This window comes from Puma concolor, chromosome D2, assembly GCF_028749965.1.
Source record: "Puma concolor isolate L17-30 chromosome D2, mPumCon1.1.hap2, whole genome shotgun sequence".
NCBI lineage: Eukaryota > Metazoa > Chordata > Mammalia > Carnivora > Felidae > Puma > Puma concolor.
The window spans coordinates 79,020,106-79,042,570 of record NC_141677.1 but is presented as its reverse complement, the minus strand read 5'-3'; the positions used below and the strand labels follow the sequence as shown (position 1 = coordinate 79,042,570).

The following is a 22,465-nucleotide window of genomic DNA, read 5'->3' as shown; positions in this document are numbered from 1 at the left end:
GGCCGGATCCCACGACCCTGGGATCGTGACCTGAGCCAAAATCAAGAGTCGGACGCTCAACCGACTCAGCCACCCAGGTGCCCCCAGAATCTGTGTTTTTAATAACCATCCCCTGTGATTCAAATGCACACTAACATTTGGAAAGCACTGGTCTAAAGCATTATTGAGGCCATGGACTTGACTTTTGCGATGACAAATACATAGCAGGCGTGGTCACATTAAGACACCATTTCAATGACATGACATGACATTTAAAAAATGTTTTGAGGGGCGTCTGGGTGGCTCAGTTGGTTGGGCGGCTGACTACGGCCCAGGTCATGATCTCACGGTCTGTGGGTTTGAGCCGCACGTCAGGCTCTGTCCTGGGCGCTCAGAGCCTGGAGCCTGCTTCCGATTCTGTGTCTCCCTCTCTCTCTGCCCCTTCCCTGCTTGCTTTCTGTCTCTCTCTCTCTCAAAAATAATAAGCAATAAAAAAAAAATTAAAAAAAATAAAGAAAAAAATAAATAAAAAGTGTTTTGAATTTACTGGCCCTTTTGATTTCTTTATTTACAGATCCTCTTCAACATTAACAAAACAAAAGAAAAGCAAACGGAGGCGGCATCCTGGAAGATGGCATGAGACACTGCGCTTAAGCGTGTTCCAAAATGTCCCCAGGCTAATACCAGCTGTTCGTTTTGCCAGCTGGAAATCTCTCCAGGAGCAGAAGTCTCACCGATCCGCTGCTGGTTACTAAGATGGCTGTAGTTCTGTTCCATAAAAATAGGGAGGCGGCCGTGGTGCGAAGGCTAATGATCCTTTTTTGACCATTTCGACCCTTCGGCCTCGAGAGCCTGGGAAATATTTATTTGCATGTTTTGATTGAGAATTTGCACTCATTGTTTCACTGTACAAATTAAAAATTAATATTTATTACATTTCTCTCCCGAAATGATACAATTAACACCTCACTGAAACAGCACAGATTTAATAATCTCTCGCTGTCTCTGCGCCCCAGTCGCACCCCAGGTGACCAGCATGCACGGTGTGTATGCCTTTCTCTGGCTTCATGCTGTATATCTGACGACAAACAGCCCCTCTGCTCTCTGGCCAAACCGCACGGCAGGTGATTCCTCTCCTGTCCACGTCCAGGTGAGACGGGCTCGGGGTTGTACATACGCTTCCCTCTCATACTTGGGTTGCTTTGGGCACCCCGGCCTGGAGGTCTTGACAGTGAAGGCAGGCACGTCCCAGTCCTGGGCTTTGTTTTCTCTCAGAAGCTTTTGGATCAGTGTCTAGACTTAGGGCAGATGCTTGGGAAAAGAGAAGTCTCTAGATCTGGAAAGTTCTACACTCGCGTCCCCCCTGCCCCCCCAATTCACATGGCGGACTCCCGTTCTTAACTGAAATGTCAGCTTTTTGGCGGGGGCTTCCCAGACCACCCCAGCTAAAGTTACCCACCCACACTGCTCACCACCTGGTAGGTAACTCCTTCCCACAATATGCTGCCTTTGAATTTCCTCATATTGTCACCATCTGAAATTATTTATCTATTCCCTGTTTGTTGTCTTTCTCCCTGATAAGACTGCCAGCTGGCATCCGCCTGTGACAGCAGCGATCTTGTGTGTCTTGCTCACAGAGCCTGGCGTCTCATGGGCCCTTGATAGCCTTAAGCCGAACAATGTGTGTAGCAGGGCTGTGGATGCTCAGGCCCTATGCCCCCGCCGCCCCCCGAGTGCACCTGCAACCATGGTGGACAGTTTTCCACGTGTCAAGAGCTCCCATGAGTCCTGGGGTCGCCTTTCCGTTCCTGTAGACACTTCCTTTATTTTCCACGAGCCCAGGAGTGTCATACAAATTATGGCATATACAGGACTGAGTTGTGTTATAGCAGGAGACTCTTCGGAGAGTCTACCCTGACACATTTCTGATTATTTCCCACCTTGGAACAAAGCAGTTCCTAAACACCAAGCCACGGCCCCGGCTGCCTCCTGCTCTGCTCTCCTCCCCGCCTGCGCCCCGACTTCCGTCCTGGGCTCCTTCTCACCTCAGCTTAACGGCCTTGACTCTGCTATCCAGGTCAGATTCTTGCCTAGCTCCAAATCCTTTCCTTCCAAGCGTCTAACACGGCAGGTAATATACATTCATCTTTGTTTCGCTTGTTTGATGTCTGTCTCTCTCCAAAATCCGTAAGCTCCATGCGTGCAGGGCCTTGCTCGCAGTCTTTAATATTGCATCTCGAGCGTCCAGCCTGTGGCTTAGCACATAGTGGCCCCTCAGTAAACATGCATTAATAAATGAAGCACCCAGAAAATGGGGCAGGGTTTCAGCACAGACGCACGCAATCGCCAGCACAGCAGGGGCTACTGGAGAAAGAGGGCATCGAGTTTTTACTAACTACTGCCTTCTCCTGGCAGCCTGGCTGACGAGGAGCGCCAGGATCTCCCTGAGAGATATACTGAATACCAAATCACACCAAGCGACATGTTTATGACACTAGCCACTATAAACGCATCGTGGATGATCTAACTCGGCCCTGGCTGGACATACACAGACCCCACATCCAGCATTCTTAGCACCAGATCAGCTCTGACCAGAAGGATCCCCCAGTGGCTGGCTGTCTTCCTCAATGCCGGAACTATTAGAAACTTGGTTTCCCACCCGAGAGCGAACACGTTTTCCCATTTGATCTGCGGGAGAGCTGGTACCCAGCCACAGCCTGATGGACACCCTACGCACCGAGGGATTCAGCCCCTCCACCTCCGCCCCACCCGAAACTCTCCTGCCTCTCTCCTCTCTGCCCGCTGTTCGTGAAGGCCTGCTTGCCAGATGTCCCCCTCTGGGTTACTCCTTGCCAGTTCTTCATGGTCATGTCATGTTAATCGGGAGGGTGATCCAGAGGCTCATCTCCCAGGAAAGGAGGAGGGAGTACACTCAGTCAACGTCTTCCCCCGCTCTCTGGTCTCTGCTCCATCATCTCTTTCTGACTCGTAATGTTCATTTGTTAATCTGTCCCCACGTGGCCCCAAGATCGCTGCCTCACTTTGAGCAGCACATGTGGACAGAACGACGTTTGACTAAAGCGGAACATTTCCTCTCAGTGTCTATTTTTATTGTGGAGAAAACATTTCTGAGTAGACCTTCCATAGACTTCTCCTTAGTCCCATTGGTCAAGAATGACCATATTCCACGCCCTAGGTCCAAGGAGGGGAGGAAAGGTGAGTATCTGGGGGTTTTTGTTTGTTTTGCTTTGTTTTTGGCTTCTATGTTGGAAAGCGGGCTTTGACAGTAAAGAAGAAGGGATGGGGAAACAGAGAAAGAGAAGACACGTCTCCCAGCCTCCCTGCAGTTGTGTTGAGGCCATGTGACCAGATGTGAGCAGCAGTGACATGTGCCCATTTGGGTTGAGGCAATTAAGCCAACACACTAATTCTGGACTGCCTGCTTCTAGTTTTCCAGTGTCACAAGGAACATTGTAACAATTTTGGCGAAGGTCCTGTACTGGAGTTTCTATTATACCTAGCTGAAGAAACCCTGATAAACCTTTTACCCATCATGTGGGTTATTCTCCATTTGTCCCCACCCTTACCTCAAATTAACCTCCACCTTTCTTGGGGCTCGGTCAGTTAGGCCTCTGACTCTTGATTTTGGCTCACGTCATGATGTCACGGTTCGTGAGTTCGAGCCCCACGTCAGGCTTTATGCTGACGGCGTGGAGCCTGCTTAGGATTCTTTATCTCTCCTCCTCTCTCTGCCCCTCTCCTGCTTGTGATCTCTCTCAAAATAAATAAATAAACTTAAAAAAATTATGATAATTTTTATCACAGGTGCTCATCCTAGGTACCGGTATTAGTTTCTTCTTACTGCTTTAACAAATGACCATTAACCTGGTCTCCAATTTATCTTTTTTTTTTTCCTTTGGTTGCTTGTGCTTTTGGGGTATATCTAAGAAACCATCACCTAATCCAAGGCCACAGAGATTTGTACCTGTGTTTTCTTCTAAGATTTTTATCCTGTTAGCTCTTACATTTATTTAGATCAGATCCATTTTGAGTTAATTCTTATATATAGCATGAGGGAGAGGTCCAACTTCATTCTTTTGCATGTTGATATCCTATTGTCCTAGCACAATTTGTAGCAAGGACTGTTCTTTCCCCCTTGAATTGTCTTGGCACCTTTGTAAAAAATCAATTGACCGTGGATGAAAAGGTTTATTTGCGGAGTTTTGATTTTATCCCATCGATCAATCTGTCTATCCTTACGCCAACACCACACAGTCTTAATTGCTACAGCTCTGTAGTAAGTCTTGGAATGGAGGAATGCAAGTCCTGCCAACTCTGTTCTTCTTTTTCAAGATCGTTTTGGCTTCTGGATCCCTTGTATTTCCATATGAATTTTAGGATCAGTTTCATGTCTGTCTCCTCGTGAGACCATGGAAGGCAAAGACAAGTCTCTGAGCCATCCTCGTGATCTACTGTGTTTGTAGGGTGTCTGGCTCATTAGAACACACCAAAACCTCATGGAACTGAATGAAATGCTCCAGGTATTTGTATCGGGAGCTCGGAATGAATTTCCACCTAGAAGAATGCTAACTACTTGTTTCGGTCCCGACGCGCTGAGCTGCAAGTGATAACCGCAAAACAATTAGCACAGGATATTTACAGCTCACTTAACAAGCAGTCTGGAGACAGGCAGTTACTCAGCAACTCAGCTATGTCCGTCCTTCTCCTCCGTCCCTTAGCATCCTGGTCTTTTCCTCATGCTTGTCACTTCGTCATAGATGGCTGCTGTCGTGTCGGGTACCAGTTTATCACATCAGCATCTTAAAGAAGGAGTGAGGGTGGGGATAAAGCCTCTCTTTTCTGGAGGCTTTGTGTTTCATGCAGATGGGACGCCCCCTCCCATATCACTGACCAGAGCTGGATTACATGCCCGTCCCTAGTCCAGTCATTGAGGAAGGAGGATAAGATTGCCACGACTCATTTAGGCCAATTATAACGCATCCAATGAAGCAGGCACCAGCTTTTACCTTTTCTGAAACCCAGGTAAGTAGGGCTGCGGTGCTGTACCGGCTGTGGGGCAGCTGCAAACAGCGTTTACCTCCAGCTGACTGTACAAGACGCACAGAAGTATTTTTGTAGCCTTACGTAGAAACGCAACTTATATTATTGTTTCCTTGAGAAAATCGAATGCATTCTCAGCACCAAAGAGAACTTTTGAGAAACAACATTTGCAGTACAACCCCAAATACGTAGCATGAAAGTCATAGGTTTTTCTGAATATAATTCCATCTGTCTTGGACCCTTTTTGAAGATACTTCAGAATATTTTAGCTTGAGAACCAATTGTGAACATAAGCTGCCATGCTGTAGCTATTTAGAAGGGACGGTTAACAGTTTACTAGGAGAAAGTCAATTTTTTGTTGTTCATTTTTGTTGTCCTTCTGGCTTCACCAGGAGTGGGACTGCCGGCTGCACGTGAACCTCAGTGGATCCGCCCCGTGATGGCTCGGAGAAACTCAGGTCACAGAGCCACATCTCTGCCTCCGAGCCCGGCGTCATCCGCGGCAGCCTCCATGACACACGTGCCCTGCGCGCCCTGACGTCGCCAGGCCGTGGCGGTGTCCTGGGGAACCAAAGAGACCCGGGAAGATGCGGGCCGGGTGGGGGGCCCGGCGGGCCAAGGCCGTGACCCCCGCGCAGCGAGGAGTAAGCGGGCCCCGGGTGCGGCAAACGGCCAGCGAGCGGAGGGCCGGGGCCGGGGCCCCGCGGCGCCTCGGGAGCGCCCAGCACCGCGCCCGCCGCCGGCCTCCCGCCAGAGGCGTCGCTGTGCGCTGGCGCCAGCCCGGGAGCCGCGTTCCGCGGGGAGCGGGCGCTCGCGCCGAGCAGGGGTTTCAGTTTCTGGCGCGAACTTCCGCCGTTCCGAAGTTGCACGGCGAATTGGCGCGATGTCCGGGGACAGCAGCGGCCGCCGGTCCGAGGGCCGGGGCCGGGGCCGCGACCCGCACCGGGATCGCACCCGCTCCCGCTCCCGCTCGCGGTCTCCGCTGTCGCCCGTGTCCCGCCGCAGCGCCGCGCCCGAGCGCAGGGAGGCCCCGGAGCGCCCGAGCCTGGAGGAGGCAGAGCCGTCGGATTCCGGGGACGAGATGGTGGACCCCGCGAGCTTGGAGGCGGAGACCGACCACGGCCTGTGCCGCCAGATCCGCCATCAGTACCGGGCGCTCATCAACTCGGTCCAACGTAAGGCGGGGCGCGGGCGGGGGCAGGTGCGGGACGCAGGCCCGGGCGGCCCGGCTGGTCAACGGAGCCCGCGCCCACCCCGCGCCGCCCGGCCGCGCCTCGATTGGCTCGCCGGGTGGCCCCGCGCCGTCGCGTGGAGCGAGCCGCGCGACCTTGGCGGTGGCGCGCGGGCCCCGAGGGGGCCGGACGGCGCCGCCCGAACCCAGACGGCCGGGAAGGAGTGGCGGCGGGGCTCGGGCCCCGGGTGTCGTATCTGGCAGTCGGTGGGTCCCGCGAGGGGTCGCCCGCCCAGCGCGGGCGGCGCCACCAGGGAGCTGTCAGAAATGGCCCGCACCAGGACCGCACCCCGGACCTACCCACTCCGAAACTCGGGGTGGCGCGTCCATCTGTCGGGTGGCCCACCAGGGGTCCCTGTGGCTTGCAGAGTTTGGGAACCACTGTTAGGAGCGCTCCTCGGAGGCTGCAGAAGCAGTGGAGCCCTTTGGGTGAAGGTTAAAGGCAGCAAGGCCCCTTTTAAAGTTCATGCTCCTTAAAGGTACAGTCACCTTTCTCTTTCGGAGACGCTTTGGTTAAAAAGATAGAGATGTGTGAAATAATCACCCCAGGGAGCAGGGGCAGGACTCCTCAGCACCCCAGGTGACCACTTTATTAAGGACTTGGTGAATGATGAGCACATTTGCCAAACCTTGTATTTCTTTACGTAGAAAACCGAGAGGATATACTGAATGCCAGCGACAAACTAACTGAAGTCCTTGAAGAGGCCAACACTCTGTTTAATGGAGGTAATTCATTATTTTATATATGGGAGCTTTTTATTGTAAGTTTTAGGATAATTTTTTATTAGTTTTATATAAGAGCCATATTATTGACATTAAACAATTCCCACATAATATAGTAGTGTTTTCTTTACTAGTTTTGGAAGCTTTCTCGTTGGAGTGGTTATACTGCTTGTGTTGTGCTTACCATTCCCTAAGGTGTATTGAAGGCTTTATGTGAAATTCTGGGGGCGCAGCCAGCAGCCTGTTTTAGCAAGCCCCCCAGGTGGTTCTGTTGCTCGTTCAAGGTTGAGAACTTGTATTATACTTGCATGAATTTATCTTTCTGTGGTATTGACTGCTGTATCCCCAGGGTGAGTTTGTTGAATGGATGAATTAAAGGAGAACTGAGCTGGGCTGTGACATCCTATTTCTAGTCCTGCCCTCCTCCCAGCTCCTTGCTATTGGTCCGCCTATGGTGGGGGGCAGGGGTGTAGTGGCCTTGTCCACTAGTGGAGCTGTTGGTCTCTAGTAGGGGGGTGGTGAGAGAGAGATAAAGAGATATGTCAGAGCACTGAGCACCCTCCACGGGGAGAGGGGAGTTTAAAAAACAATCATGGTTTGGGTGGCTCAGTCGGTTAAGCATCCGACCCTTGATTTTGGCTCAGGTCATGGTCTCACAGTTCGGTGAGTTCGAGCCCCATGTAGGACTCCTCACTGGCAGCGTGGAGCCTGCTTGGGATTCTCTCTCTGCCCCTCCCCGATGGGCGTGCATGTGCGCGTGCATGTGCGCGTGCTCTCTCTCTCTCTCTCTCTCTCTCTCTCTTTCTCTGAAAATGAAAAAAAAAATCTTGGTTTGAATTAAAAGGGTTTGTGGCAGCAGTAGTCTGTTCAAAGACAGAAGGCAGGTCGGGCACCCCCTGATGTAGGCACTGGGGCCCCGAACCCTAGAGCAAGTCCCCAGACCACTTTCCCCACCGTCCTCCTAACAGTTCTGTGGCAGCAGAATGGCAGAATGCAGACAAATTCGGTGGTAAGGAAGAGTCAACAACTTGTGCTGCCCAGACAATTCTTCATGTTCTTTGAGGACCAGACCCTTTCTTTCTAGTAATTTCCCAGTCCGACTAATGGCTTAACTGTTGCTCACTTTTAACATTGCCACGTCTGCATGTTCTCAAATGAGTGTCTTTCTAGCCCTGGTCACAGCGTCTGCACTGTTCCCCATCTTGGTGTCCCACATTTGCTAAATCTCGTTAAAACCTTCCAGAACTGAGCGTTTCCCTTTCACCTGGTTAAATCCCTCCTCACCCCTTGTTAGCGCTGTCTGTGACTCATTCACCCCTTTGTACTATACTATGCATCTTATTAGTTCTTGGGCCACACATCACTCCCTCCTCGGCTAATGCCCCTGTGCTGACTGGGTCACCTCTTTAAGGCAAAATTACTTGCTTGCTCAGCAAACACAGAATTCTAGATCCTTGGCACTCATGGTTTTCCCTCGGTGGGAGCCTCAAAGCCAGCTGTGACCGAGAAGTCTGTGCTTTTCTCGCCGACCGTGCTGTGAGGCCAGCAGGCAAGGCACCCGGAGCAGCCTGGCCTCTGCTTCCCTCTCTTACGCATGGTCGCTCCGCAGCAGCACCCCCGAAATAAAAAGGGAGAAGAATGATGTATAAAAGCAAAAACGGGAGTCAGCCAAGTTCAGCCGCTGGAGGTGTGTGTTCAGTAAGCGCGACACCCACAAGGCCTCCGGGAGCACACCCGGCACAGGTGTTTCTGTACTTGAACTTTGCCGCCTTCGCCTCTTCTTGGCTCCCTTTCCGGTTTGCCTTTCCAGGTGTTCCCAGGGCCCTCTTCACCCTCCCAGTCCCGCCAGCCCCGCCGTCTCCTCCAAAGGGCCGGTCCCTCGCCTCTGCACACTTTGTCGTCCTGTTCCCTTCTTGACTCCTGTTTAAATCTTTTTCTCGGTATAGCTTGTCTTAAATCCGGGGTCCTCTGTCAAACGCCTTCGGGCCCTCCATCCTCAGGGTCGCCGCCCTGCTGCGTGGCCTCTGTCCACATGGTGGCCCGGGCTGGCACCCGGGGCGTGAGTCTTAGGCTGACTGCCCAGACGGTGCCATTATTTCTGTTGATGTCCCCTGACGGTTTGTGGTGGCCGCTCAACAAGCCACCAGGCCTTACACGGAGCAGGCCTTCCTTTTGACTTACCTCCGCTCGCGTCGAGGAGGGACGCAGAGGTGGGGCTGCTGGCGTTGGGGGTGGGGGGGGGAGAAGCTGGGTGTTAAGAGAGGAGACAGGCTTTGTTGAACCCAAGCTATAAAGAGATGGTAGTTCAGTTCACAGGAGGAGAAGGACCCTGGAGGGAGAGGGGCTTTTAGGAGGGCTGGTCAGCTTTTTTTTTTTAATGTTTATTTATTTTTGAGAGAGAGAGAGAAAGAGACAGAGCATGAGTGGGAGAGGGGCAGAGAGAGAGAGAGAGAGGAAGACACAGAATCTGAAGCAGGCTCCAGGCTCTGAACTGTCTGCACAGAGCCCGGAGGACTGGTCAGCTTTGACTCCAGATTTTGGTGGGTTGGGCATGAGAGCCAGGTTTTAGAGGGAGATGGGTATGTTTCCTTTTTTTTTTTTTTTTTTTTTTGGTTGGTCCAGTGGGAAATGGCAAGTAAGTAGGTGGAAATTTCGGGAAAATCCCTGTGAATCATGTGTATTTTCCTTCTCTTTTTGAACAGTGTCCCGGGCAAGAGAAGCAGTCCTGGATGCCCAGTTTCTTGTTTTGGCTTCAGATTTGGGCAAAGAGAAGGCAAAGCAGCTGCGTTCTGATCTGAACTCGTTCGATATGTTGCGCTACGTTGAAACTCTAGTAAGTTCAAAGCTGTGGAATCTTAAACAAAAAATGTGTCCCAGGTCACAGATTAATTATCTGCTTTGATTAGATCTGTATGCCAATGGCTTTCACTTCCTTTTTCCTTTTCTTGGGGGGGTGGTGGGGCACAAGTCTCAGATTCCCCCAAAGAGATCTCATCTCACCAAGTTAAACGATGACAGGATAGCCATGTCGAGGAATACAGGGCGGCAGCCTAGAGGTTTCGAAATCTCTTAGCATTCGAAGTAAAGATTCTGGGTGCTATGTTTATTTACAAATGGCCATTTTTCCCCTGAACTATCAGTTCATAAGTATTCTAGCTCAAAAAAAAAAAAAAAGTATTCTAGCTCATTCTCAGTGACTGGGGACCCTTTGTCCTGGCTGGACAAAACCCACGCAGCAGGTGGCAGAGCTCAGCTGGAGATGAGTTAGGCCTGGGGGCAAGTTCTCCTCTGTCTTTTTTTTTTTTTTTTTAACATTTATGTATTATTGAGAGACAGAGACAGAGCAAGAGCAGGGGAGGGACAGAGAGAGGAGGAGACACAGAATCCGAAGCAGGCTCCAGGCTCTGAGCAGTCAGCACAGAGCCCGATGCGGGGCTCGAACCCACGAGCCATGAGATCATGACCTGAGCCGAAGTCGGACGCTTAACCGACTGAGCCACCCAGGTGCCCCTCTCCTCTGTCTTTGAGAATAAATGGGAACCACATGAATATGCTTAGGGTTTTGCTATTTTGTGGGTCTTTTTGTGGTTGTTTTATTTACCTTTCTTTTGGATGGTTGTTACCCAAAATTAAAAATTTTTTCCTTGGTGGATTTACCAAAAAAGGCACAATGAAGCTGACCGTGCATTTTACCCTGTTGTTGATTTTTTTTTTCTTTTTTTTTTGGTTTTACTCTGAGCGAAGCTCTGTCCTAGCATTTCTGCTAGACCTTTGAATTTCTGACTGAATGTTTGTCAAATGGCTATTAAAATGATTTAGTACTGTGAGATCGGACCAGATACATTCATTCTTTTGTAAAGGCAGGGGGCAGATGAGTTTTCTGTTGTTTTTAAAACCTTAAATGGTTTAAAACTGAAATTTAACTTACATTGAAAACCGTAAAATCTTCTTTTTTAACTTTTTTATTGTGAGGCATAATGCATTTGGAAAATGCACACTAACATACAGCTGAACAAATAAAATGACCATATATACTGGGTTGTCTTTTTTAAAATTACTGGTATTTATCCAAGTGAGCTGCGTACTTGAACAAATCACAATAAATTCCGGAAGTCTTTAAGGCATTCAGAGTAAAACCCTAAATTAATAGCTCTGTGATGGCTGGGTGGGGAAGATCCTTCTGAGTACATCAAATATAGGTTCTATAAAAAAAAGACCGGTAGACTGGACCAGACAGAAACGGACCCGTCCTCCCACGTGTGGGGGGGGAGACAAGGTGGCAGAGGGCGGGGGTGATGGATGCCGACCTTATGTCCCTGATCTGGTTCTTGCAGCCTTTTTCTTTACAACTTGATTGCCTTTAATAGGGGTCAGCTCCTTGAGAGCGTTGTGATTGTTCATATTTGATATTACTGTTTTAATTTGATAACTTGGAGGCATTTTATAATTCTATAATGTAATCAAAGCGCTGTCATTTTCTGTAAGATAGTTGGGGATGAGAGAATTACTAAACTTCTGGCAACTCTTCGCAGGAAGGCAGTTTTAGGATGAGTGATTCTCTGACGCTAGGCCACTGCTCTCTGGATATACTGAGGCGCAAGCTGAGTAGTGGTCTCTGGGAGGTTGGCTAAAATGAAAATCCGAAAGCCAGCTAAACCTGGCCTGTTCTGTGTTGGAGGCTTTGATTTGGGATGTGATTTCGGATTCGTATGCCGGAACTGCTTTCCTAATACTTTGATGGACTAAGTTCATTCATTCTCGTGTTTCTGCCTTTGAAAGTTGGAATTTATGTATGAAATTATCTGTATCGAAAGAAATTTAGCCAGCGTGTTAGGGCCTTGAAAACAGGCTTTGCCTCTGGCCTCTTAAAGTTTACTGATGCAGATTATTTGATGTGGTGAATGATTGCTTGTGGCTTAACTGGGGTTTTTTGTTTCCCTTCATTTTTGTAGCTGACACATATGGGTGTAAATCCGCTAGAAGCTGAAGAACTCATCCGTGATGAAGATAGTTCTGATTTTGAATTCATAGTCTATGACTCCTGGAAAATATCAGGCAAAACAGCAGAAAACACCTTTAATAAAACCCATACATTCCACTTTCTGTAAGATTATTTTAAAAATCTGACAGACCAGTCATTTGTAAACCTTAAGTTGTTTTTTCGTTGTAGGAAACAAACATTATTTGGTATTGTGGAGGTGACAGTCATGATGCCATTGTTTGGAGACTTTGTAAACTTTGATTGAAAAGCCCATACAATCTCGATGTGGATGGATCCTCATCCTGCTTAATTTATTCAACGTTTTTTATTTATTTTTGGGACAGAGAGAGACAGAGCATGAACGGGGAAGGGGCAGAGAGAGAGGGAGACACAGAATGGGAAGCAGGCTCCAGGCTCTGAGCCGTCAGCCCAGAGCCCGACGCGGGGCTCGAACTCACGGACCGCGAGATCGTGACCTGGCTGAAGTCGGACGCTTAACCGACTGCGCCACCCAGGCGCCCCATCCTGCTTAATTTAAGCAGGGAAGGCTGTGGGCCAGGACCTCTTACTAGGTGCCCTGCCGGCTCCTTTGTTTCCTAGTATGTGAGACTTCCGGTCTGGGGCAAAACGTCTGGCTTTGTTTTGTCACCTTTAATCCTTACCATGTAGGAGGACGATACCTCTTATGGAGAGTATCTTCAGATCCTACCAATGTATGTAAAGTGCCACTTACTGTAATTTCCTGTCGGATGATCAACTGACCTATACTTGAAGCCTGCTTGAGTCATGGTCACATAAGTGCCTGGTTGAGTTTTTGGATACAGGTCTAGTTTTGAAAAGTTTTTTTTTGTTTTTTTTTTATACTCACATTAGCTTCTGTCTTCATTTCCTAGTTCAGTCCTTTTGGAGAAACTAAGAATGGTGCTCACTGGTTCTTCTCTAAGACCATCTTCAAATGCCCTGGCTGTGTCCCCCAGCAGATTCTTTCTGATGTTGTTTCTTCTTAAGTGCTATATAGCTCCTGGGAGGTTTGTCTGTTCTGATTTACCCTTGCAAACCTCCCGAGAGTGGTAGCGCCTCAGTTAGAAGGCTCTGGAGATGCACAGGTGTGGGGCGAGGCCTAGGTTTTTAAAAAGCCTTCAGTTAGCACAGGCAGTTAGCACTGCCTCCATTACAGCATAAAGGTCACACTTCTTCGTTACAGGATAAAGTCCAAATCTCTGTTTTTTGCTGTTGAGTTCTTGGCTCTGTCCTAAATCCCAAGATCTAAAGGGAGCCTTTGGTGCTGTGCCTTAAACTTTGTCTCCTCATCCTGCCGAAGTTGCACCCACAGTGAAGTGCTTACAGCTGTGTGCCCTTGCACTTGCTGTGTCTTTGGCCTACAATGTCTTCCCCCATCTTTTCCACCTGGGAATGTTTGCCGATGTCCCAGACCCTAACTTGGAAGCCTCCAGTAACTTCTCCGGACAGATAGAAGGCAAGATCAGAGATCGCAACCAGATCACTCCCACGTCTGGGTAGACCTCTGCCCACATGCGCTCCCGGCACCACAGTATTATTCTAGTATGATGCTGTGGGATCCACCCCATTGCGCTGAAATGGACACGTGTGTGTGGATTTGGATCTGTCCATCTACACTGCACCCTTTGATCTCCTCAGGCGGAGGGACCACACGGGTCTATGTTTTCGGGGCCGTGATCGCTGCGTGGTACATCTATTACTGTAGCTTAAGTCTGCCTTTGGGCCTTTTTTAGGGGGTACGGGGAGTCCAGAGGGGAAAAGAATCCCATGGCTTCTGTTTGAACTGTTCTCCCGAGACAGGTATGTTCCGTAGTCCGAGGCTGTGAGCCTCGGCACTGGCACCCCTAGTCCAGAGGCTTTTAACCCCCAGGGGAGCTGTTTTCTCCTCTTCCCCACATGTTCTTCTTCCCTGATCTGAAGTTGGCTTTGCCAAGAACACAGTAGGCTAGCTGGGAAGACCACAGGCATGTTGACCGGTCTGCTGTCGAAAGCAAAATATGAAGGTGTTTGAGGAGGTATCTGTAATTGAGAGAAGCTCCTAGGAGTTCTTTGAGAAACACAGAGGGAGCAGAAAGGATGTCACAGACCCGACCAGAGTTTCGGTGTGATGTCAGCTCATACAGCACTGAAGCCTGGTCTGAATCTGACCATTCCGTGGGAGCTGCTTCCAGTTAGTGGAATTGGTTTAGAAAACAAACAAAAAAGGACATGAAAGCATATTTTTCATTAGGTTGGGTTCAATACAAGGAGAGTTCCCTGTGCCAAAGCCACGAAGCGATCGTCCGAGAAAAGGTCCCACGACAGAAGAGAAGAAGACCATGCCTGACCAGGTTTGTCTTCTGAAAATGCCTACGGTTAAAGTAGCTGTTAATATAACATACATGCAATTTGGCCATCTTTTCTAAGCTTTAGGGTCTGGAGTCAGGTTTGGTTACTTAAATAATCACTTAAATAATTTAAGCTTTTAAACGTTTTACCGGGTTAACCCTTGTCTTAGTTTTAATTCCTTTCTGTAGTGGATCAGGGGCTCTCAGCCTCAGCACAGTTAGCCCTGGGGGCAGGAACATTGTCCGTCATGATTGGCTGTCCTGTGCGATGCAGGAGGCCCCATAGCAATCCTTGGCCTCTTTCCACTAGATGCCAGTAGCCGCCTCCTCCCCCATCCCCAGTTGTGACAACCAAAAACATCTCCAGGTATTGGCAAATGTCCCCAAGAGGCAAAAATCACTCCCAGTTGAGAACCACGGTTCTGAACCACTTTTTGTGTTGTGCTATTTTATTTATGTTCAACCTGAACATGGTCGATTTGGTCATGTTAACTCCTCTGTTAAAAAATTAATAGAAAAATGTTAACTGAAACAAAGTTTTGTTTTTTTTTTAACTGTAAATTTGAAGATGGGGGTCAAAACTGGTAGTGATCCCTAATAAAAGACATTTAGACGAATATGGGCGCGGAAGAGGGCAGAAAACGCAAACAGTCTGGTAACGACTTTGTGTTTTCAGTTAAGTGAAATGGAAGAATCTCATCAAGAAGCAACAGAAAAGGAAGTGGAAAGAATTTTGGGATTATTGCAGACCTATTTCCGAGAGGATCGTAAGTATGATACCAAGTTCAAGTAGAGCAATTTGTATTTATCAGTTAGACACATGTCCCTTTCGATGAGAAGTTAGTTTTCAAAACGCATTTTCGGTTCTGTACAATGTTTGAATCATTTTGATTGCTTTTCGGCCTATATATGTAACGCAGCTTCTCTCCTTTAGATATCCCATGTGAGGTTGTTGGCAAAGTAACTTTTCATTTTTGTTTTTAAAAGATGGGGTATTTTTTCTGTTACAAAACAAAAGGTGCCATAGAAGTGAGAGCGGTAGAGTCAAGTACCTGTTCCATTTCTCGCTCCCTAGAGGCAGCCCCTTGTATGGCGTGCCTTGCGTGCTCAGATCGTCTTAGCTTTATGTCAGTTACGTAACTATGCACATAAGTAAGTTGGGCATCTTTGCTGGTTTTGCTTTTTTCAAAGCTAATCCTAATATACACGTTCTTCCGCAACCTGAGTTTTCCACGTCGACATTCTTCTACGTCGATACGGGTAGATCGCCCTTCTCTCCAGTGATTCCCGTTGTAGGGCTGTGTCATAAATACATTGAACAAGTCCCCCGTGAGTGGACGAGTGGAAGTTCTTTGTAGCATCTTACTCTCGTGAAAGCCGGTGTAGCAGAGAATCCTGGCACACAGCTTTGCACGCACCTGCCGACATTTGTGTAGGAGGAGGGTTGCCAGATCAGTGGGCATATGTATTTTATAATAGGCCAAATTGGCCTCCAGAAGGGCCGTATCCCTTTATACTCCCAACAGCAGGTTGAGGGCCCATTTCCTTCCTCTGTGCACACAAGAGAATATTGGTCTTACTGATAGCAAAATGCATCTTTCCCGTTTTGAAGAATTTTTTTTTTTCTTTTTCGTCTGCAGCTGATACTCCTATGTCCTTCTTTGACTTTGTGGTTGATCCACATTCTTTTCCCCGAACAGTGGAAAACATCTTTCATGTTTCCTTCATTATAAGGGTAAGATTTAAGATTATTTCTCTTTTTTATCTTTTACAGCTTTTAAGAGGGTACATAGTAAAAGCTATGGGTGGGAGCTGGCAGAGGTGTTTGTACTAACTAGTATGTATGTATGTATTTGCGTTGTAGCAAAACATTGGCACACAGGCAGAAGAAACTAGCTGAAAATTTGTGCGCGAAGGGCGCCTGGCCGGCTCCGTCGATGGAGCATATGACTCTTGATCTCAGGGTCATGAGTTCGAGCCCCACGTTGGGTGTAGAGATTACTCAACATAATAAGTAATCTTAAAAAAAGAAGTTGTGAGCTTGCTTTTACATTTTGGAAATTATTTATAAAAAGGATTCGCAGAGTTTGAGTATGGAACTATAAATTAGAGAACAGTGTGGTATAAATGTTCAATTTCCCAAATTTAAATTGCCCACATCTGATAGTTGCCGTGTTAGGTAAGAAAAGATCTTGTTCTCCTCAAGAATCCTATACTGAAAGTACTAAGGAAAGGGAGCAGGCTATCATTTATTATCTCATAAAAATTACTAATACGGGAGGGGTGCATGGGTGGCCCAGCCTGTTAAGCATAGGACTCTTAGTTTTGGCTCAAGTCATGACCTCCTGGTTTTGTGAGTTCAGGCCCTATATCGGCCTCTGTGTTGGCAGCACAGAGCCTGCTTGGAATTCTCTCTCTCTCTCTCTCTCTCTCTCTCTCTCTCTCTGCCCCTCTCCCAGTTGCACTGTCTCTGTCTCAAAAATAAAGAAATAAACTTAAAAAAATTTGGGGTGCCTGGGTAGCTCAGTTGGTTAAGCGTCTGACTTTAGCTCAGGTCATGATCTCATGGTTTGTGGGTTCAAGCCCCTCATTGGGCTCTGTGCTCACAGCTCAGAGCCTGGAGCCTGCTTCGGATTCTGTGTCTCCCTCTCTTTCTGCCACTCCCCCATTCATGTGCACGGTCTCTCTCTTTCTCTCTCTCTCTCTCAAAAGTAAATAAACATTAAAAAAATTTTTTTTAAAAATTACTAGTACAGTGGTGTCTGGGTGGGTCAGTCAGTTAAGTGTCCCAACTTCAGCTCAGGTTATGATCTCAAGGTTCGTGGGTTCTGCATCAGGCTCTGTGTTTACAGTGTGTAGCCTGCTTGGGATTCTCTCGCTCGCTCTCTCTCTCTCTCTCTCTCTGGCCCTCTCCCACTTGCTGTCTCTTTTCCAACATAAATAAACTTAAAAAACAATTACAAATGAATATGTAGAGAGAGTGAAATGATGTGGCAAAACTTTAACAGTGAAGTTTGGTGAAAAAAACTTGGTGAAAAACTTCGTGAAGCTCGGTAAAGAATATAGGAAGGGAGGGGTGCCTGGGTGGCTCAGTTGGTTAAGCATCCACTCTTGATCTCCATTCAGGTCATAATCTCACGGTTTGTGGATTTGAGCCCCACATCAGGCTCTGTGCTAACTGTGGAACCTGCTTGGGATTCTCTCTTTCTGCCATTCCCGTCACATATGTGGGCACACGCTCGCTCTCTCTCAAAATAAATAAACTTAAAAAATACATACACTATAAAGGTTCTTTATAGTAGCCTTGTAGCTCTTTCAGTTTGAAATTATTTCAAAATAGAAGGTTCAAAAAAAACCCTACTCAAAAATATACTGAAATATAAGAAAAGAAGTATACTTTAGACCTATCTTTAGTCTTGTAACAGGTTGCACTGCTGCATATGTAAGATGAATTTGATTTTAACCTTAAACAAAAATCTTGTATTGACCAGAGTATCTTCCCAGAGATGATAACAAAGGCGTATTTTGTCAACGGTAGATGATGAGCTAACACCTGATAAAATATGGAGTGTTCAAAAATACGCATGAATCAGTTAAAGAGATAAGCCAGTTTCGGTTTTATTTAGCAGATCCTCAGGATAGAGGCTGATCAGAAACCCGAGGGAAGCCCCATGTATCTTGTCTACGTAATCTCATTATTGTTATGGTACATTTTGAGTGTCTGGGATATGGAGCTTTCTAATTAAGGAATAATGCTTTTCATCCAGTGGTTACAGGTTTTGGATCTAATTTTTTAAATCGGTTTTTGAATCCAAATCTAAAATCATGTTTGTGTTTTAGGATGGTTTTGCAAGAATAAAGCTTGACCAAGACCGACTGCCAATAATAGGTAAAGGATACTATGTTAAGATTAGTTTTTGAGAAAACATATGTGTTATTAGAGTTCATGAAATGCAGCTTTCTAAATGTAAATGAGTTTGCATTTTAGGTATCAAACTTTTACGTTGCTGTATCTTTACTGAAAATATCGCCATCATTTAAAGCCAGAGGGTTCATCTGTATCGTTGACTCAACACTTACTGCCTTAAAGATTGACAAGAAAGTCCCTCCAGTTTTTATCTAGAATGTTTGTAATTGCAGTTACTATTGTACTTTCCTTCCTTCTATGTTTCCCTGAAGCCACCTCCCTCCTCTCCTTGGGAGAATCTTTCTCAAATAATTTCACCGGGCTCCATGAGTCCTTTGTTTCCTAAGGTCTCCTGCAGAGAATCAAGTACATCCATTGCCTTTATTGTTACTTTAAAAGCTCTTAATTTCTCTCGGACTCACTGGGGCTCAGCTCTGTGGTTAGTACTTAGATCTGCAGAGGTTGTTAAATGATTGCAACGTGTCACTCCATCTTGTGGGGTTTTTTAAAAATGGAAGCAAATGGATTACTTGCTACAACACTATAACAAGTCAACGATGCGTGGGATCCTAATAAGTATGTAATATTATAAGTGTCTTTTCGATACAGGCTTCGTTCCTGTTCCACAGTTTACGTTCAGCCTACCTCCTGTGATTCGATAACCTTTGAAAACTTGTCTTTCCAACAGAGCCCGTTAATATTAATGAAGAAAGTGAGGGAATTGACCAAAACACCCAAATTAGGAATCAAGGAATCATAGCTTTGAGTTACCGAGACTGGGAGGTAAAGCCTTGCCCCTTGCCCCTTTCCCCGGGGTAGTCCTGTCTCCCAAACGGCATTTGCCGTTAACCCAGTGCCCAAAATGTTCTCTGTTCTCCACCAGGAGATCGTGAAGACCTTTGAGATCTCAGAACCTGTGATTGCTTCAGGCCAGAGCCAGCAGAGGCTAAGCGCCTGACGCCAGCAAAGGTAACATTTCCTATGTTATGAAACGTTACTTAGCATTCCAAACCACCTTCCTTTTTCGCATTCTGGTGAAATTGGGATTTGCCTCCCTCTAGTGCCCCAGTCCTAGAACTGTGCGTGCTGATGGGAAAGGCAGCGTGCCACCTAGTGGCTGCAAGTCCCCTTCTTTGGATTACTTCGGGGTTCTGAAGGGGCGGAGCAGGAGTGTGTTCCTGGCTTGGCTCCTCCTACCCCCCCCCCCCCCCGCCCGCCCGCCCCAACAAGTTGATAAACTAGATAAATTGAATACTGAACCCTCCCATCAGTCGTGTTCAGTGTCCGATTTGTTTTGGTTATTTTATAGCTACGAAGTAGAAAGGGAGGATTAGGACAGATTTACCTTGGAATGATGTCAGTAAATGGGCGTTTCTTAAATTCGAGTTATGCTGTGAAACACTTCTTCAATTTTTATGAAGGAGAACATGCTAGAAGGAAATCTTAGTGACGATCGGGCATTTGCTGTGGGTGGGAGTCAGGAGACCTGGATTCTGTTGGCTCTGCCCCTGACTTTAAAATCACGGAGGGGGCACCTGGATGGCTCAGTCGGTTAAACGTCCGACTTCGGCTCAGGTCATGATCTCACAATTCGTGAGTTCAAGCCCCCGAGTCGGGCTCTGTGCTGACAGCTCAGAGCCTGAAGCCGGCTTCGGATTGGATTCTGTGTCTTCTTCTCTCTCTGTTCCTCCTCTGCTCACACTTTGTCTCTCTCTCAAAAATAAACATTAAAATCACTGAGATGACTTCATCTCACTCAGCTTCATTTTGTCTATAAATCCAATCTGTAAAATGGGGGGGGGGAGATTTTGAATTAGAACATTGTTAAGGTTTTATTTTTCTAACTCAAATTTTCTGTAATTTTGAGAGTTAAAATGAACTTTGAATACTTAATCTGCTTTGGTTCCAAGATAACTGAGGGAAAGAGAGCAGATGTAAGATATATAATGTGGGTGGACCGGGGCCCTCCTCACTGAGAAAGCACTGGTTGTCGGAGTCTATTTATGTATATCTAGTAAACTTCGGATTCATGTTATTTATAAACTGTTAACCAGCTATTTTTTTCCTCTTTCTTAGGACTCAACTGGATAGTGAAATCCAAACAGGAAAGCAGCATGTATTGTATATATTGTATGATTAAACATTTTTAAAGACAGATTGTTTTTAGTAAAATGTAGCTTTTGATAGTTAATGAATTGGTCCTGGTTGTCTTTGATTAAAGGAAATTCACTGCCATATTCACAAATATTTGTAGTTACTCTTTATTTTCTGATTATGCCAGAGTTTGGCCTTTCTCTAGTCCTGTTCCACTGAAACCTTTTTAGTTAGGATGTCAATGGCCTACAGATCATTATGGTTCTTTTTATATCTCTTTAGCTAAATGTAAAGTTAGCTGGTCAAGTCAACCAATATTGGATTGAACTGTATGAAATTGTTTGTGTAGGTAAAACATGGTCAAATATCAGCCATTTTCTATGATTCAGCCTGTGATTTACACACAAGAAACTATTCAGTCCTCTGCCAGGCCAGCCTGAACGACCATCCCCACAGCTCCCATCAGCGGTCCCCTGTGTGCACACAGAGGACAACCAGACAGGCGCGACTCCCAAGCTTCTGATCTTGGCTGGGCCTTCAGGCCTGTTCTTGATGTTTTTTTAGCCCCTTGTTGGTTCCCTTTCCCGTTCCACAGCTTGCTACATCCTCCCTCTCTCCCTCCTCCCATCTGGTGACCGAGTCAAGTGTCCGAGTGTCGCTGCTCTGGCAGGCTCTGGGTCCCAGCCCTTCCTGGTCCTCGGGCTTGTCAGCCACTCTCCATACCGAGCACTTTCCCTTCAACCATGCCTGTTTATCTCTCACCTTAAAACCACTACCAGAACCCTCAGTTACTGTCCTGTCTCCTCTTTGAACAAGAATCTCTTCTATTCTCCCCTCCTGGCCGTCCTGGATCCGCGTGGAGTGGCACCCCCTTTCTCAGCATCCTCTAGGGGCTATTTTAGACCAAACTGGTGATTCCTACCCAAATAGATCCCTGGGTTAAATGCTGTGCATTTGGCACTTAAAATTCTGTTGCTTTCCCTGCTTCCCCTCCCCCCATCTTACTCTCATGAATTAATCCTAAACATTCTTCCGACTTTGACTCAACTCCGAAAAGCTACAGATGTATGTGCAATGGCTTATTGCCAGCATAGGGGCTGTTTTAAACATAGGTATAAAACAGCTCCCAAGTCTGTCTTCCCTGTAATCCCTGTGCTGGTCCCTCTACTCCTTTATTTCCTCAAAAGAAACCCAGGATTTCTCTTCTCCTTCCCCTCTACCTTGATCGGTCACGACTCCCCATCTGGTGTCCTGATTCTCCATCCTGCCCAGGTTTCTGCCACAGAAGCCTCCCATCTGCTGTCCCTGCTTACTTCCTGCCCTTCACATCTCCTGCACATCTTCAGAACCGGTCGTCAGCCTCAGTGACTCCCCACCGCCTCTGACCCTTGAACAACCTGAGCTTTCAGAACCGTCCGAGGCCTCACATGATCTGGCTCCTCGCCTACACCCTGGCTCACCTCCCGCTCCAGACTCCAGCTCTCTCTTCCGTTTCATTGAACGGCTTTGCAGAGGTTTACTTCATACTCTTTGTCATTCACCCATTCCTGGCAAACAACTCATCAGTCTCTTCACAGGGCTCTGTAACCATCACCACGGTCTGATGTAGAACATTCTCGCCCCCAACCCCATACCCGGTGGCCATCACCCTTCCTCGCCCACCTCCTCACCCCTGAGCCCCAACCGATAGCCTATTTTCTGTCAAAATTTGCCTATTCTGGCCATTTCACATAAATGGAATCACATACGTGGTCTTAACATTACAATCTTTCAAGCACACATGTCTAGAGTTGCCTTCCTCTGTGGGTGATGGAGTTTTCAGAGCCTTGGAGTGGTAGATGAAAAGATGGTGGCAAATTTGAGAGGAAAATCTGTTTCCTCCCCCCTTGAATCTGGGCTGGTCTTGGTGATTTGGTGGAGCAACAGCAGACGGCAGAAGTGACGTTCTGGGACCTCAGAAGCTACCTCAAAAGAAGCCTTGTGGTGTCTGACGAGTTACCAGAGTCGAGTCACCTGTAATAAGGCCAGCTACCCGGTGGCCAGAAACTACATGAAGAAGGGAGGCCCGGACCGGGACCAGGTGAGCCCAGCCTTCCAGCCATCCTCAAGGGCGTGTCGCCTGTACCCTCCGGACTAGTCCA

General features: G+C 47.3%; 1 protein-coding gene across 2 annotated transcripts; it reads left to right on the top strand.

The window, feature by feature from the left end:
- Nucleotides 1-5,598: 5,598 nt before the first annotated feature.
- On the top strand, nucleotides 5,599-20,475 carry NSMCE4A (NSE4A component of SMC5/6 complex). 2 transcript variants are annotated; one of them, XM_086681048.1, is made up of 11 exons: nucleotides 5,807-6,215; nucleotides 6,920-6,997; nucleotides 9,697-9,827; nucleotides 11,947-12,098; nucleotides 14,227-14,326; nucleotides 15,000-15,090; nucleotides 15,964-16,058; nucleotides 18,164-18,212; nucleotides 18,919-19,013; nucleotides 19,114-19,199; nucleotides 20,307-20,475. In XM_086681048.1, exons 1-10 carry the CDS (start codon nucleotides 5,924-5,926, stop codon nucleotides 19,186-19,188), a joined length of 1,158 nt encoding a protein of 385 aa, XP_086537174.1. In that variant the 5' UTR covers nucleotides 5,807-5,923; the 3' UTR covers nucleotides 19,189-19,199; nucleotides 20,307-20,475. The 2 variants fall into 2 exon arrangements, with proteins under 2 accessions (XP_086537175.1, XP_086537174.1); XM_086681049.1 differs by lacking the exons at nucleotides 18,919-19,013; nucleotides 19,114-19,199; nucleotides 20,307-20,475 and adding an exon at nucleotides 18,312-18,418 and having other exon boundaries at nucleotides 5,599-6,215.
- Nucleotides 20,476-22,465: the final 1,990 nt, after the last annotated feature.

Excerpts from the sequence above, each read along its gene's own strand:
- NSMCE4A (XM_086681048.1), top strand. The coding sequence starts at position 5,924 with ATGTCCGGGGACAGCAGCGGCCGCCGGTCCGAGGGCCGGGGCCGGGGC. Across the intron at positions 6,998-9,696 it reads CAACACTCTGTTTAATGGAG|TGTCCCGGGCAAGAGAAGCA; the intron begins GTAATTCATTAT and ends CTTTTTGAACAG. Across the intron at positions 12,099-14,226 it reads ACCCATACATTCCACTTTCT|GTTGGGTTCAATACAAGGAG; the intron begins GTAAGATTATTT and ends ATTTTTCATTAG.